Source organism: Oreochromis niloticus, linkage group LG20 (genome assembly GCF_001858045.2).
Source record: "Oreochromis niloticus isolate F11D_XX linkage group LG20, O_niloticus_UMD_NMBU, whole genome shotgun sequence".
Classification (NCBI taxonomy): Eukaryota; Metazoa; Chordata; class Actinopteri; order Cichliformes; family Cichlidae; genus Oreochromis; species Oreochromis niloticus.
Genome location: NC_031984.2, coordinates 32959999 through 32975739, shown reverse-complemented (window position 1 = coordinate 32975739; position 15741 = coordinate 32959999). Strand labels below are relative to the sequence as shown.

Below are 15741 nucleotides of genomic sequence, written 5' to 3'. Positions count from 1 at the left end.
CAACAGAGCAGGTCCAAAAAACCCTCATTTACAATCTGAAGAAAACAGGTCACAGCTTTTAATTTAGGCCTTTCAGTCCCTTTGCTACAGAATTAGGAACCTAAGCACCTATCCATGCAGTCTGCCTTTACAAACACTGAAAGAGTGGCTCTTTCTAAGAGCTCACTGAATTTTAGGTAATAGGATGCCACTATTGCTGCAAGTCACAAGTGAATTTTTTTCCCTGCTAGACATCAGCTGTCAGCTGTATTATTGCAAAGTGGAAACATGCAACAATCAGTCCACATAAATTTACAAAGCAGAATCACTGAGTTCTGAGCTTATAGTGTGGAAAAGTCAGCAATGGTCTGCTAACTCAAAAACTGCAGTTCCATGCCTCCTCTATAATTAACATTAACATAAAAACTGTTAGCCTCATGACACAACTTTCCATGGCTGGAGTAATGCGTAGGAGGCCACAGTCCTTCTGCTCTAAAACAAGTTTTAGCTTTGCCTTTTTAACCCTTCTTCTGATTAACCATGTTTAATTTGCATCTACGTAGCGTGCGTGTGTGTATATGTGAATGAAAGAAAATAAGGAAAAAAGTAGAGGGAAGGGTAGGTCCTAATGTGTAACATCACACATTCTTAAATACCCTCAAAGACACACCATAGCACTCCCATTAATTTTTCTTTATTAATGTAAAGACACTAAACAAGTAGAAGACATAGCCAAGTCAGATACATAAGTGCACCAGCAGAATCGTCATATGGCTACAATGACAGCACGTAAAAATTGGTCACAAACAGTCTGGGAGTTTGGATCCAGTGATGTAGCTAAGTGATACAAGATTTCTCAATTAAATTATACATTCACATTTTGCTCACTAAATTTCTATGACCGATGAACACAGTCACAACCAAAACATGTTACTCAAGCGTGCTAAAATCATGCGTATACAGCATTTCAATGTTAGCTCTTATTTTAATATTTATGTTTGTGAAGTACAACTTACAGCTAATGTGCCAATACTGAACTGTGACCCCCTTTGCACAGGCCCACATCAACAACATGACCCATGCTTTCAGCATCCATGTGGAAAACCCATCAACTAAGTGGAGAAAACAAGCCTGTACCTTGCCGAATACAAAGACACATAATATATGATGCAAAATAAAATAACATTTCAACATTAAATTACAGAGCTCCAAAAATAAAACAACAACAACAATCTATTTTCAAGAAAAAAAATGAATAAAAAATTATATCTACATCTGTATATAAAAACATAGGATTGTAATAAGTTAAGCTTTTTCAATATGGAAACTCATGTTTGTGTTTCTTACAGATCTAAATGTGACTAAGGATTGCCTTTAAACAAGTTATATTCATTACAGTATCTAAATAGATACGCAGGCATGGGTCAAACAGCAGAGAGATCCTTGAGGTACCCTGTGAGGTCCGACCCCAACTTTAAGTCGGTGGTTTGAAAAGAAGAAGAAAAAAAAGGTTTTGGGATAAATGTAAATACGCGTCAGTTCCAATTTTTTTTCTCATTTTCTACCCGATTTCCATGACTTAGAACAATTTTCAAAAAACAAAAGTCACATACTCTTATTGCACAGAGGTAGAGTTAGGGCTACTTTGACCTCACAGGGATAGTTAGAGACATAGTCCTGATGGTTTTTCAAGTCTTCAACTCACAAACGGCACACATCACAAACATTTTAAAAAGATTTCATTTGCCACTTGACCCACGCTTGCTGAAATGTCACAGTGGGTTGGAAAACCCTGCATGGTAGCAGCGAGCGGAGAGCGCACCCCTTCACGGTTAAAGAGTATGGGGAACAGAGAGCAGCAGAGAGGCAGGCTGAACCATGAAGGTTAAAACTGCATATTGTCCACCTGGAGGCAAATGTGGAATGGTTTGTGCATTCAGATCCACTGGAGTCTGTGGGGGTTTAATGTTCTTTTACACTCAGACCAATACCAAGGTAGATAAAAATAAAAATCACAAGAATATGTTGACCCTTCATCTGCCCAACTTTGCAGTGGTGCTTATCCAAAAGATCCAGGATGCCCCCGACTGAACTTCATGCTCTTAACAATTCTCTGATCCTGGAATGAATTTGTAGATGAGCCGACGAAGACTGGGAGGCCTGTGTGTGCACGGCTCAAATGAAGGAGCAGAGATTAAGGATGCAGATTAAGGCACCGTGGAACCCTGACAAATCTGAGGACAGTACCTTTGATGTGACTCAGGCTGTAGTTCAAGCTAATCTCTGGCCTGGTGGTCTGGTGGCCAAAAGCTATGTCATGCAACCTAGAAAGTGTCCACAGAGGGTACATGTGTCGGGCTCTCCCCCCATGTTTCCCACCTCCCTAGTGTGTCTCAGGAAGAACAGCATCTACTGATTACAGCAACTCGTGACTAAGTCCAGGTGTGGAGCATGCTTTACTTCCTGGCCTGCACACTTGCAATCACACAGACTTAAAGAAAAAGTCCACCATTTGAGAAAGTTTGCTTATGTGTTAGTTTCAGCTTGTGGTTTATGTAGCGTACAGATTTCACACTAAGAAGCTTAGCTTGGCTCAGCTAAAGAACAAAAACAGTTCTCAGCTACTCAGTCATAATATGTTGTGTATATTTTTTCCAATACATATTTCATTTTAAATGTGTTTGTGCTCATTTAGGAAGAGTGACATCACATAGTTTGAGCTCTGACTCTGCTATTAGTAAACCTTTCAGTACGGTCTACAGCACATGCAGCATCACAGCTGAGGGATGCAGATTGTTTATGGTAAGCTACCAACTAGCTTGTGAGTCACCACGACGTAAAGTTAAGCCACAGTATGGCAAAGGTACTGTGGCACTGCATTACAAGTGAAATGTAACTATTTAATAACTTTAAAAGTGATGTTATTGGATTTGTTACCAAGTCAGTTAAGGGAAGTAAAGCAGAAGGCTACAGGCATTTCCTCTTTTGACACTGGTCGCATTTTCACATGCAAACAGGCTTCGCTCTGTGTATGCCTTTGGTTTCAGAAGAGAAAAACATTTTGGAGGGCATTTTGGTGAGATCCTACTTAAAAGCTCTTTTTGGCTTGAGAATTCAACTAGACTAATAACTTACTTGTTCTTATTGCTTTTGTGTTGTGCTGAGCTAGATTTGACAGATATTCAGGTTGTACAGAGTAACATCCATTACGTTGACTGGATTTACCAGAAACAATTAAATGTAAACACCAAAATTTTATTTGGTAATTGTAATAGATTCGGGCATGTCCCATCGGGAGGAGGCCCCGGGGTAGACCCAGGACACGCTGGAGAGATTATATCTCTCGGCTGGCCTGGGAACGCCTTGGTGTTCCCCCGGATAAGCTGAAGGAGGTGGCTGGGGAGAGGAGGTCTGGGCTTCTCTGCTTGGGTTGCTGCCCCCACGACCCGGCCCCGGATAAGCAAAAGAAAATGGATGGATGGATGGAATTGTAATGGACTAACTGCTCTCAGTTTATTGTTTATTATTTAGTTTATTATAATTTAATAACCAGATTCTATGTCTGTATTTGCATAGTTTTGCCTTTTCAGCTGAGCTGACATGCTGCCTATTAAAAATTTAGTATGAGAATTTTTGAAATTCAAATGGCAGTTTCACCAGCTATGTCTAAAGCCGATCACTTTCTGCTTCACACTTCAGCGTAAAGGTGGTAAAAACTCTTATCGCTTCTCTTTTGTAAGTGTATTTGGCAAAATGTGCAACTATTCCTTTAAGACTGAAGCCAGTGCATGCAGCCACACACAATCTTAAAGCTCCTCTAAAGCAACACAATTACAAGTCATGGACAAAAACAGAAAACACAAACCTATTTAGGCAGTGATTCAAAGATGGACAGACATGCAGCCAGATGTACAACACCACATTCACACACAAGTATGTTAGTGCCAGGTTCAACAGAGCTCTCAGCCCCCTCCCCCCACTACCACACCCACATGTCCACACTTACAGTACATGGAGGACACCTAACACACATCTAGGAAGATATGAAGTAGTGCAAGGGAAGGTTATGCCCACCATTACTTTTTCTGTACGTTAATAACATTGTGATGGGTCTCATGTTATATATATTTTTTTTTTCATATATGTGTGCGTGTGCGTATGTATGTATGTATGTATATATATATATATATACACACACACACACACACACACACACACACACATATATATATAAAAAAAGACATTACTGACATTCATCAATATCTAGGGAGCTGTAAAAGCAGTGCAGTATAATGTCATGCGCAGCTGCTATCGTTTTGTTGTATTCAAGAGATCAGTTAACCGTGGTGTAGTTAAAAACTAAAAAGCAGCATTAGTCTTTTTTTTTTTTTTTCTTTTTTTTTTTTTTATACCCATCCTCTAAAGGTCATTCCCAATGTGGACAGGTGCAAAACAGAGGTTGGCAGGCAGTGACAGCAGCAGTAGGAACCATCACTTCGGCACCAGGCCACGGGATTGGGGATAAAGAGGGGATCCTGGACTGGAGGGGCTGTATGAAGAAGTCGGGGTACTTGACTTCTTGCCTGTTCTTGGTCGTCTAAGGGAGAGAAAAGATTGACATAGGGTTAAACTCACCGATGGTGTGACACCAAAAGCTTTTCTATGCTGTTTACAGGGTTAATCTGTCACATATCAAAGAGAGTCCTTAATTTTTGTCTTTGAGGATTTAACAAGGTAAATCATTTACTCTGAATGCAAATTTGCTTAACAGTGTTATAAGTTGCCGTCTCCTTCCTTTTGTGTTGTACAATTCTGGACAGAAATGAAACAAAGAGAAAGAGATTCTCTTGTACAACAACCCAATGTAGAGCTGTTGCAACATGCTGGGTGTTAAATACTTTAAAAAAAAAAAAAGAAGAAGAAAAAAAAGCAGTAGTTTCTTAACCAATTCCATCAGCCCGACAACAGGATGTGGCACTCCAAAGTGAATATAACTTGTGGTACTGTTGCTTACCCTGACTTTGGCTTCTTGAGGCTGCCACTAGCACTGGCAGGCAGCATTTGTCCCAAGCTGCTGTGAAAGCTTGAGGCATCTACCTCGATCTCATCCTCATCCCGAAGAGCATCCTCCAGAGCTGCCGCCAGCTTTGGGGCGATAACTGGCTCCTGGTACTCTTTAGTGGTCCGTGCAGGAATGTCCATATCCAGCATTATGATGTTCTCAGCCTAGAACAATGACACAGAATCACATTCATCTGGGAAAATTCAGCTATATACAAATGTGGTCAGAAGATTTACACAAGTTGGGAAGGTCTCTTAGAGACTTTTATAAACAGCTGCAGATCATCAGTTCAAACTCCTGTAAGTATAAGTTTGCCAAGATCTTGAAGAAGACCAGCTGTTTAAGAACAACCCAGGAACCACCATGCCTTGGGCCTTCTGTGAATTGTAAACTACTAGAGCACCAGTATGAAGAAAAAAAAAAAAAATTATATAATGCATTGCATTATGTTTAATAACCAGTAAAGTATTTGCAATGAGCTCAATTTTAAACCTGTGCAGCAGTAACATTAATCTTTCAAATACTGGCAACTGCCATTGCTACGCCTCAGCCTCCTAGTCTTCTGCACCATCTTTTTCTTAAGTTTTGGTATTCATAAGATTTTCAGAAGGCTAACTCTGACCTTGGGGTCAGATTTGAAGTTGTCCAAGATTTTCAATAGACACATCTATGGCTTTGAAAATCCTACACTGCTACATTCGAATTATCGCATTCATAAGATCTTCAGAAAATCTGACGTTTGATTCAAGCTCGTTTGATGCATCTATGGTATCAATTTGTAAATCCTAGGTAACTTCTTCTCAACTATGAGCAGGGCTCTAGACTAACTTTTTGCCACAGTTGCCATGGTGCACTTTTTTTCTTTAGGAGCACCAACACAAAAGTTATATGCAACCAAATTTTTCAACCGCATCACTTAACCCCAATGTTTTACATGTTCACTTTAACTTTACATTAACTTAACAAAAAAGTTATCAATTGTTCTTTTCATCTTTTCTCATTACCCACAGCTACATCTACTTCTGTCGGGGCTAGGCTACTCACTAGGGCTGGGTATCATCACTGATTTCTATAATTGATTCAATTCCAATTTGCAAGGTCCCGATTTGATTTGATTCAACTTTGACCCAGACAATCAGAAATATTTTAATTCTGATCATTAATCAGCACTGACACCTGTGAGACTTCATCAGACGTGTGAGCATCACAGCAGATGCCTTTGTGTCACAGTAACTGAGAATAAAACACAGAACATGAAGGAGATTTTCCTGGCCTGGCTTTTTATAGCAGATAACCACCTTAAAAATATTCTGCAGTAGAGTCAATTCAGATTTAATGAATCAATATCGCTTTATTCAACCTCACCTCTCTCTATCTGCCTGCACTTTCAAACGTAAACACGCGTAGGACTACAGGACTATCTGGACCATGGACAATCAGAGAGGTCTTGCCCCTGACTATCTCTGATTGGTTTAGACCACGATATAGGCATAATGTGCGTCTGTTGTTGACCACACGGAGACTTTCAGAGTTGCGGAGACTTTTTGTCCTCGAACAGCTGGTTGCACCGGTGCGACCTCTGAGTTTTTTAGTCGCACCATTGAGAAATTAGGTTGCATATGCGACCAAATTGAGCCCTGTATGAGAGTGAGGTGAATTACGATACCTTGCGCTCCCATGCACAACCTTTGTTGTTCCCATTGGCTTTTTACAGCTGAGGGATAATACAGTTTTATATGCAGTGATAACTATAATAATAACAACAACACTGTAAAGGAGAGGGAGAAAAGCTTACTTTGTATCTCATGTCAGGCTTCAACATCATGGCCACGCAAGCATGGTGACTGAGGGGCCTCCAGTAGCCGACTGCAGACCGAGGCCTGCTCATCATCTGATGGTCACTGAGAGAGAGAGAAAGAGAGAGAGAGAAAAGGAGTATTACAAAGCAGCACGGGAAATTCGCTTCTTGCTTTGGCGTTTTACAATAAATCAGTTGCCCGCTCTGCAGCACTATAATGAGCAACTGTGTGCACCATTTGCTAGAATTGCATGCCAAACAGCATCTATTGAAGAGACTTTTAGTTTCCCTTTCCTAATAAGGCACAGGTTCCACAGCTGGTTCTCCAACACTTGTCTGTTTTAGCTCTTTTCTAGCAGAACCTATTAGGGTCAGGTCGGCTTGGCTTTAAGGTTTTCCATTAGGTGGCAGTAGCTGGTACCAGGTACTTTTTTAGTACCTACTTGGCCGGGATTCCAAGCAATCTGAAGTGATCAGAAAATATGACGTCAACAGACTGCATGCCACCGATTGGCTAATCAGTGATGTCATTCGTTAAGTCTCCTTCACAAGAATCAAAACTGCTACTTATGAATCCCTGCAACGAGGAAAATGGCTACACAAAAAACAACAGCGTTGTTCCCAACCGAGCAGCAAGTATATTACCGACTCAATGTGATCCTTTGTTGTGGTGTTTGTGATGCATGCACGTCACAAGCCCAGCGGCTGGGTTGCTATAACGACCCCACGTACATTGGGGTACGCGATTGTAATGGACAACCAAAACAGAGTCGAGTAGGTAGTAGAGGAAAAGCGCTATTTGTGAACCTATACAAAGAAAGGTAAATCTAAGCTAGTCAAGCACAAAACATTCTAAAAACTTGATGATTCGAGATGGAAAGACCCACTCTGAATATTCCCAGACTTACTCCTCAATACGTGTGATGGGCTTCATCTTCCATTCCTCAGGCTCCTCATCGAAGAAAGCCCTGTTGACTATTTTGTTTTTCTCTTCTAGGGGGATGAAGTTTTCAATAATCAGATGCCTGAAAGAAACACAGGAACATTTAATAGACAGACAGGAAGACAGAGAGAGACAAAGAAAACTCAGACATGTTTTTAAAACAGGAAGCCTAATGGTTGAAAGCATTTGAGCGTAATGTATCTGTTCCTCATTAAATATTTCATTTCCATGCACTACAGTGTGAAAAAAGTCTTAAAGCACAAAAAGATCTTTTTATGGTTCCTCCTTGATCACATGATGGCCATGCCACACTGTCTTGATCAGAGTTTTGTGCCAGGCCAACACTGATATGCAGACTCCATACTTGAGTTTGAGGTCCCTGGTGAGTTCGTTTTGGATCTGCTCCATCTCCTGGCGCTCATTGATGTGTGCCTCTTGGAGATCTTGGATTTCTGCCTTCACTGACTGCAGCTTGGAAAACAGCTAGAGGAGAGAGAAAGAGAAAACTAGAGTGACCAGAAAAAGACTGTTAGAGCATTCAGCCTTAAAATTTTTGTTTAAATGCCTGATTGTCATGAGGAATAATGAACAACCCAAATAGAACACCACAGACAATACCCGACTTAAAATAGCAGTTGACCTACTTACTTGCAAGAAACTTTATTACCCAACAAACCAAAAACACTGTATCTTCAACGTACAGTGTCATTACGATGACAAGATGCCATCACTGTCAATCTCAATATTAGATTCTGATCTTTTTATTTAGTTATTTATTTTTGTTAAATGAAGGTTATGAAAATCAACATTTTTTACCATCCAAATCCATATACATGTTCATATAGCTGTTTTTTTGCACATTCATCACAATTATTTTTCAGATCAAACAAATTTTGATACTAGACAAAGATAACCCGAGTAAATATGAAACGTTTTTAAATGATTACTTCATTTAAGTAAAACAAATATGCAAAAACCTAACTCAGGAAGGGGACAAATACTTTCACAGCATTGTACATCTTCAGTTCAACTGAGTCAGCTCACAATCATCTCAATGTGCTTACATTATAATGAAAAGAAATTCTACAAGGTTAAAGAGATCTGGTAATAATGATGGGGTGGAAAAGGTCCCCTTTAACAGGAAGAGAACTCTGGGGAAAACCAGGCTCAGAGACAAACGGCCATCCTCTGGAGATGAGGGAAATGGCTTTTGAATTGAAAGACATCATGTTTGTTTCCCAGCCAATCTGGTTTATTAACGACTCTATACTCTGCAACGCCATCATTAATCTTTGGTAACAAAGCAACAAAACACTTTTCACTTGTTTTCACTTTCATTAATTTCTATTTCTACATTAATTTTAAATGTCAGGGGCTGATATTGTAAAATCATAGCCTCTAAAAAAAAAAAAAAAATGTAGTCTCAGAACTCAGTTCCTCTTTTTCTTTTGTGTCAACATAAGAACAAAAACTATTGACATTTGGGAATCGATTCAGAATTCTTCCATCCCCATGTGAACCAAATTTGTTGATAATGCCTTGGGCAAATGTGACAACCATCCTTACCTTTTTCAGCTTCTTGGTTTTGATGTCAACTTCCTGTTGCAGAGACGTGTAGGTCTCCTTAAGCTCCAGCGTCTCCTCATCTCGACTTTCCATTTGCTGCTGCATCTCTCGCTCTCGCCGTTTCTGGACACACATACACAAACTTGCACGTGTTCACAACTTTTAATGGGCTCCGTCTCTGAGGTCAAAGAGAATTTACTGACTGAAACATGTTTTCATGTGGTACTAAATCAGTGCCTAGTCTGTGGAAGAAGTCTGAAATGCCTAACAAGGAATTTGATGAATCTGGAATCATAAGTACATGGCATAGAAAATTGCTAACAGAGTAATGTTTTGGTAATGTAGAAAGTATTACACTTGTACTTGACCTTGGTGCCAACCCCTTAACTATACCTGTTCAGCAATCTCCTGCCTCTTTTGCTCCAGCATTCTTTGCTGCTCATTGGTGTGATCCACAATGTTCTTCCCCCCTACTAGGAGCTTACTCTCCATTGCCTGGATGCAAATAAAAATTAAGAAAAGATCTCTTTAAGTCACACAAGGGATAAAAGAAAATGACTCCAAGCACAAGACGAGTACAACCTCACAGAGGCTATGGTAACTTTTGTGAGTGTAACTTAAATAATTTGAGCTTGAATGCTTCCTTTTGTTCAAAATTGCTTCAACAGATAAGTAGAAGTTCACCACAGCACGTAGGTGCTCATGTTTGATTTGACAGATTTTTTTGTTATTTTTTAACACACTGGATACCCTTCTTTGTGTCTCCATCCAGGGATCTTTTGTTTCTTAAGTGAATGTGTGAACCACTACACTATGCTGCCACTGCTAGTTCTAAAAGGAAGAACACCTATGCCAGAGTCCTTTTCATCGACTTTATCTCAGCTTTTAACACGATCATTCCACAGCAGTTGGTGGAAAACCTGACGCTATTAGGCGTGAACCCTGCAACCTGCAATTGGGTTTTCAGCTTCCTGACAAAGCGGCAACAGACAGTCAAGAAAGAAATCTCCAAACAGCGCTGCATACACAGAGCTACCTCCATCATCTGAGACTCCCACCACCCCTCTCATGGCCTGTTCTCCCTCCCGGCATCTAGCAAGAGCTAGAGGATAATCCATTGCAGAACCACCAGGATGCTGGAAGGGTTCTTTGCACAAGCCGTGAGACTGATAAATAGACTGTGCCCTCTCCCCATCCATTCAGCTATTCACACAGCTATACTGTAAGATCCACAAGCGGACTGTGATGACCCCTATCTACACACGCATGCATAGACACACACATGTATACAATATACTCCTCAGATACGCACACTACTTAATTTAATTACCCCCTTCTGTAAAAGGACTGCTGCTACCTGAATGAGTATGACTATTTAGACTTGAGTTTGTTTTAGTATTTAGATTTTGTGTTATTTATCCCAATTTATTGCTATGATTTATTACTGCCTTTTTACTGCTCTTTAAAATTTGTATTGACTATTGCACTGTAGAGGCTGGTGAGAAACAGTATTTGCTTCAGCCTGGGTAACACCAAACGAAATGACAAACTTCTTGAAACTCTTGGAACTTAAATATTTGCTTACCTTAACTTTGGCTGCAAGCTTCTCTCCGGCCTCCCTCTCCTTCCGCAAGTCTTCCATTTTCTTCTCCTTCTCTTTAAGAAGCCGCGCTTTCTCCTCAGCTACCAGGCTGTGATCGTCCAGGATTGCTTTTCTCTCCTTTTCCAACTTCTCCTGCTGTTCCCTCCAGTAGTCCCCCTTGTCGTCTCCATCTTCCTCATCGTCCTCTGTCTCGCCACTTTCCAGACCCTCATCATCGCTCCCTTCCCCTGCTCTCCTCCTCAGCCGCCTTCTCTTTTTCTTTCCTGAACGCTTCTGCAGCTGTGCCTTCAGCCTGGCAATCTCCTCCTGAAACTCCCTGAGCAGGGCATCTTTGGGATCTTCATTGATACGTGGTTTGTTCTTGATGTTTTTTGCCCTGTTTGAATAGCGCAGAGTTGTTAAGGTCTCCTCCACGTTATAGGATGCTGGGCCAATGTTGGCAACCATGACAGTGCGGGCATTGCCCCCAAGGGAGTCCTGTAGCAGACGTGTCAACTTCGAGTCTCGGTAAGGGATGTGGCTGCTCCTGCCATCCACCAGAGCTGATATGACATTACCGAGAGCAGAAAGTGACAGATTTATCTTTGTGGCTTCTTTAAGCCTCTCCCCCTGAGCTCCAGTCTTGGTTTGCCTTTCACTGCCAGCTAAATCCACCAGGTTGAGTTTGCCAACTCTTATGTGGTTCTCTCCATCCACACCCAACTCACTGCACTCCACCGTGATGACAAAAATGGCGTGAGAGCGTGAGCTGTGCTCATTCATATTAGTGGCTCCAACTGATCGATTCTGGTTGCCCACATTCATGACATGCTCAATCTCTCGCACACTCTTGGTAACAAATGATGAAAGATCTTTAACATACACACCTGTGTCGGGCCTCTCCCTGAGCTCGAGACGACGTGACTGATCTTTTGAGAGCAAGTCTCTGATCTCCTCCTGGTAGATTTCTAAGTATGACGCTCTGACAAGGTACTGTTGGTTCTGTGAACGTGAAATGTGTGTGAAGATGTGCTCAAAGGAGTTTGGGATCACCCCTCTCTTCTCTGGATCATTTCTCACCCCTTCCATAGTGTAAGTCTTCCCTGTACCTGTCTGGCCATAAGCAAAGATGGTCCCATTAAATCCCAGAAGAACAGACTCAACCAGGGGCCTGAAGGTTTCATCATACATTTCCAGCTGTTTGGAGTTCCAACCATAAACAGCATCAAATGTAAAGATTTTGGGCAGTTCGTTGCCCGAGGACTCCCTTGGGTTTCTCACAATAATTTGGCCCAGTTTGACATCAACAGACACCACGCTCTCATACTTGGCGGCCCGCTCTTTCTCGTTCATAGGACGGCAACGGACCACCACCTTGACTGACTCTGAGCTCTTGCTCTTGGACATGGTGAGGAGCACCTGCCAATCCTTGCTGTTTGGCACCTTGTCTTCCTAAAGAGCAGCTTTAGTAACACTTCAGCAATAGATTGCCCAAATCTGACACTGCTGGGGTGAAAACAATCAGTGAATTACATCTCAGCTGATGGTTAAAGCATCACACAGGTTAAAAGTTCTTACAGTGAAATTCTGCCACCAGATGGCACTGCTTACAAGCGGGTGTTTTGATTTAGGATAAGTACTAGTGCTTAACTTCTGTAAATTTCATGTGTTTTTAGATATCCTCACTTCTGCACGACTTTGTGGAAGATGATGGTTCCACTGGCTCACTGCACTACCTTGTGCTAGAAAGGGGTATTACAAAGAACTAAACCCCAGTCCTAATTCAAACAGCTTGTGTCTCTTTAAGACAACATATAGATGTTTTGGACATATGGTAATGACTGTTGTTTCTTCAGACTCTAGTTGATTCGGGAAAGGTCAAAAGTATTTTTAACTACTTAAGGACAAAAAGGGACACCCACTTGGTTAAGGTAACCGATAGGCAGCGACACTGCTTACCTGGCACTTACATCTGAGCAGCCGTTCCCTTGCACATAATAAAACTAAGCTTCCTAAGACTTTTCCAGCTATCACCGTAAAATACCACAGCAACAGGCATAAGCACACATTACAGTTGTTTAAATAAATAACCGTTTTTTCTATTCACATACAAACTGAAAAAAACAATACCACCGATACACTGTTCTGTCAGAGCATATAGCAATGACACTACTTTAAATTGGCTAACTGGAATTTAGCTAATTAGGTGAAGAAACCTCACCCTGGTTTAAAGTTGGAATATCAGATTATTAAATGACAGCCGTTAGAAAGAAATTTGATAAATGGTCCATTTTACGGTAGCAGCTTAGTAAACGTTAGTAAACGTGATTTGTCAAACTAACGGATCAGCTTTCTAGCGTTAGCTCATGTTAAACACGTCCCATAACGAGACCAAAACACTAGGCTAGCAACTGCAAACAAACTGGTAACCTAAGCTACAAATCTGGTAGCACTGCCCGGCTAACACTCTTAGCAAATGTAAAGATTAATTCAGTATATCGCTACGCGAAATTTCGTGAAACCTACAAACACAACTTTACACCAGCCACACAGAAACGTAATTTAACACTTACCAGTGACAAACGTTAGGTTACGCAAAACTCCCACTGCGATGAAGTGAATCGTCGATGGCAAAATTCCTGCCGAACCAGCAGCGGACCGATTTTGTTGCGCGTCTCCTCGAGAATTTACGGAACGGGTGCTGGAAGTGGCCAAAAATGATCACGTGAATTCTGGCGTTTAACCCTGTAAGACCTAACCCATCAAAAAGTAACCAGAAAATTTAGATTTTTTGGAACTGAGATATTTATTAACCCTTATAACAAAATCCACATTTTTTTTTTTTTTTTTGCTATATCATGTTGTGTATGACATATTTTTATTATATACTGATGATATATTTTTTATATCGCATTTGATACATTGGGCGTTTTTGGCAACTATTTCAACGATGTTATTTTTAGACAAAATAGAGTTTTGTCCATAACATTTTGAAATTATGGCAAGTTTTGATCATGTTGATGAGCTCTCAGGTCTCAGAAACTCATGTATCAAATATGATACAAAGGGCCTTATAGGTTTAACAACAGCTTGTATCCTGTATGGTACATTACCGCCTATTTCTAATTCCTTAGGCAGGAATTGTCATTTCATTCTTTGCACTTGTCCAGCAAAGTTCAGCAACTTTCAAAGACGTCCTTCCCTCTACTGGGTGCCCACACATGAGCACATTTTTAAAATTGACCTCCTTCCTAGCCGTAAACTCTCCGCCTTCTTCGTGAATGTGTGTGTTTTAGTGTGTGTGTGTGTGTGTGTGTGTTAAAGTTCGCCATAGTGAGATTCTAGGTTGGATCAGAGCAAAGCAGAGACAATTTAGTTGACTGGGCAGAAAGGATCAATAATGATAATAAAAAAGTATTTTTTTTTATTAATTTCACAATTTTTATGATCAAAACAGCCACTGGGCCATCGCACATACACTCCAGTGAATCTGTGCTACTAAAGCTGAACTAAGCTTCACTTTTGAATGAGATACAAACCCCAGTTGGCCTAAATGAATACAAATATTATCAGAATTGAAAACCAAAATATTTCTACAACTTGCCAAAATGTTTTGAAAGTTGTACTAAATAAGCATCTTTTTGTACTAGGGTGCCTTCCAAAGCCTAGGCTCGAAACTAAGATCCATCCTTCTCTGCTCGTCTCATGAGATAGCACTATGAACTGAATGCATCTTTTACAACTGTTGAAAAGTGGGTGTTTTTATCCACAGAGCTCCATTTTTGTTTTGTTTTGTTTGTTTGTTTTTTTCAATCTTCAAATAGAGTCAGTTTTGAATCCTTTGCTTCTTATACAAAATTATTCCATTGATTTCATTTCTGATGACGCTTCAGCAAACAGTCAACGGATCAAATGAACGGCCAGATGCATCTCTCAGGTCCCATCTTCGCTAGATTTTTTTCTTTTTCTTAATCGCATAACTTTTACATCATGTTCATCTACTGTATATAGTTTCTTAGTCCACATGACTGCATGAGACTTTGGATGTCAACCCTGCATCTTGCCCTCTCGTCATATATTACTGTTCAAGAATATGACCTGGTGTCATATTTTGGCAAAAAAGGACTTAAAGAGCAAAATAAAAATAAAAAAAAACAACAAAAAAAAAAAACACCACTTGGCAGGTTCAAAGTGTTTATTGACAGACTGGTTTTCTAATAGTGCTCCAGAAACTCCCTGCTTCCAACCCACTACTAGTTGACGAACAGAAGCTCTGACAGAGGGGAGAGGAGTGAACGGTGAATATTGAAATATATTGTAATATCTGCTCTGAGCTTCTGGAAAAAACTGCGTGAGTACATATGCATGTACATTTCATAGTTCCACTCTTAGCTGTAAATTTAAATGAATGTGGAAAAATACAGTGTTGAAATTCCCCGTCTTAAGCTGCATGCACTTTTCTTAACCTAACTTGCACTGGTCAGGTCCATGAATGACATAACATTCTAAAAGCTGAGTTCAAGATTGATTGCATTTGTATACACAAAAAAAAAAAAATAAAAAAAAAAAATATCACTTCCACAGTCTAAAAACCTGGATAGAAACTACTTTTAGACATTTGCATTAATGCAGTTACATCCAAATGACTGAACTACAGTCAGACAGCTAATGTTTGAAATTGGTGTTTTATTACAGAAGCATAATACATTTATTCTTTAGGCCTCAAGCTCAGCACTCATTTCTCAAATAAAATGCACATAGAAATTAGAGTGTGACAATCAAGACTAAAACCTAGGCTGTGTCCGAATTCA

The 15741-nt window shown here is 40.4% G+C and overlaps 1 protein-coding gene across 3 annotated transcripts; it reads right to left on the bottom strand.

The window, feature by feature from the left end:
* Positions 1 to 657: 657 nt before the first annotated feature.
* Positions 658 to 13656, bottom strand: kif3b (kinesin family member 3B). Of its 3 annotated transcripts, none has more exons than XM_005462775.4 (9): positions 13504 to 13656; positions 10934 to 12436; positions 9742 to 9843; positions 9349 to 9471; positions 8147 to 8265; positions 7748 to 7864; positions 6837 to 6942; positions 4994 to 5205; positions 658 to 4576 (listed from the first exon to the last, which is right to left on the bottom strand). In XM_005462775.4, exons 2-9 carry the CDS (start codon positions 12335 to 12337, stop codon positions 4471 to 4473), a joined length of 2289 nt encoding a protein of 762 aa, XP_005462832.1. In that variant the 5' UTR covers positions 12338 to 12436; positions 13504 to 13656; the 3' UTR covers positions 658 to 4470. The 3 variants fall into 3 exon arrangements, with proteins under 3 accessions (XP_005462832.1, XP_003457900.1, XP_005462833.1); XM_003457852.5 differs by having other exon boundaries at positions 10934 to 12433; positions 13504 to 13639; XM_005462776.4 differs by lacking the exon at positions 13504 to 13656 and adding an exon at positions 12890 to 13454 and having other exon boundaries at positions 10934 to 12433.
* Positions 13657 to 15741: the final 2085 nt, after the last annotated feature.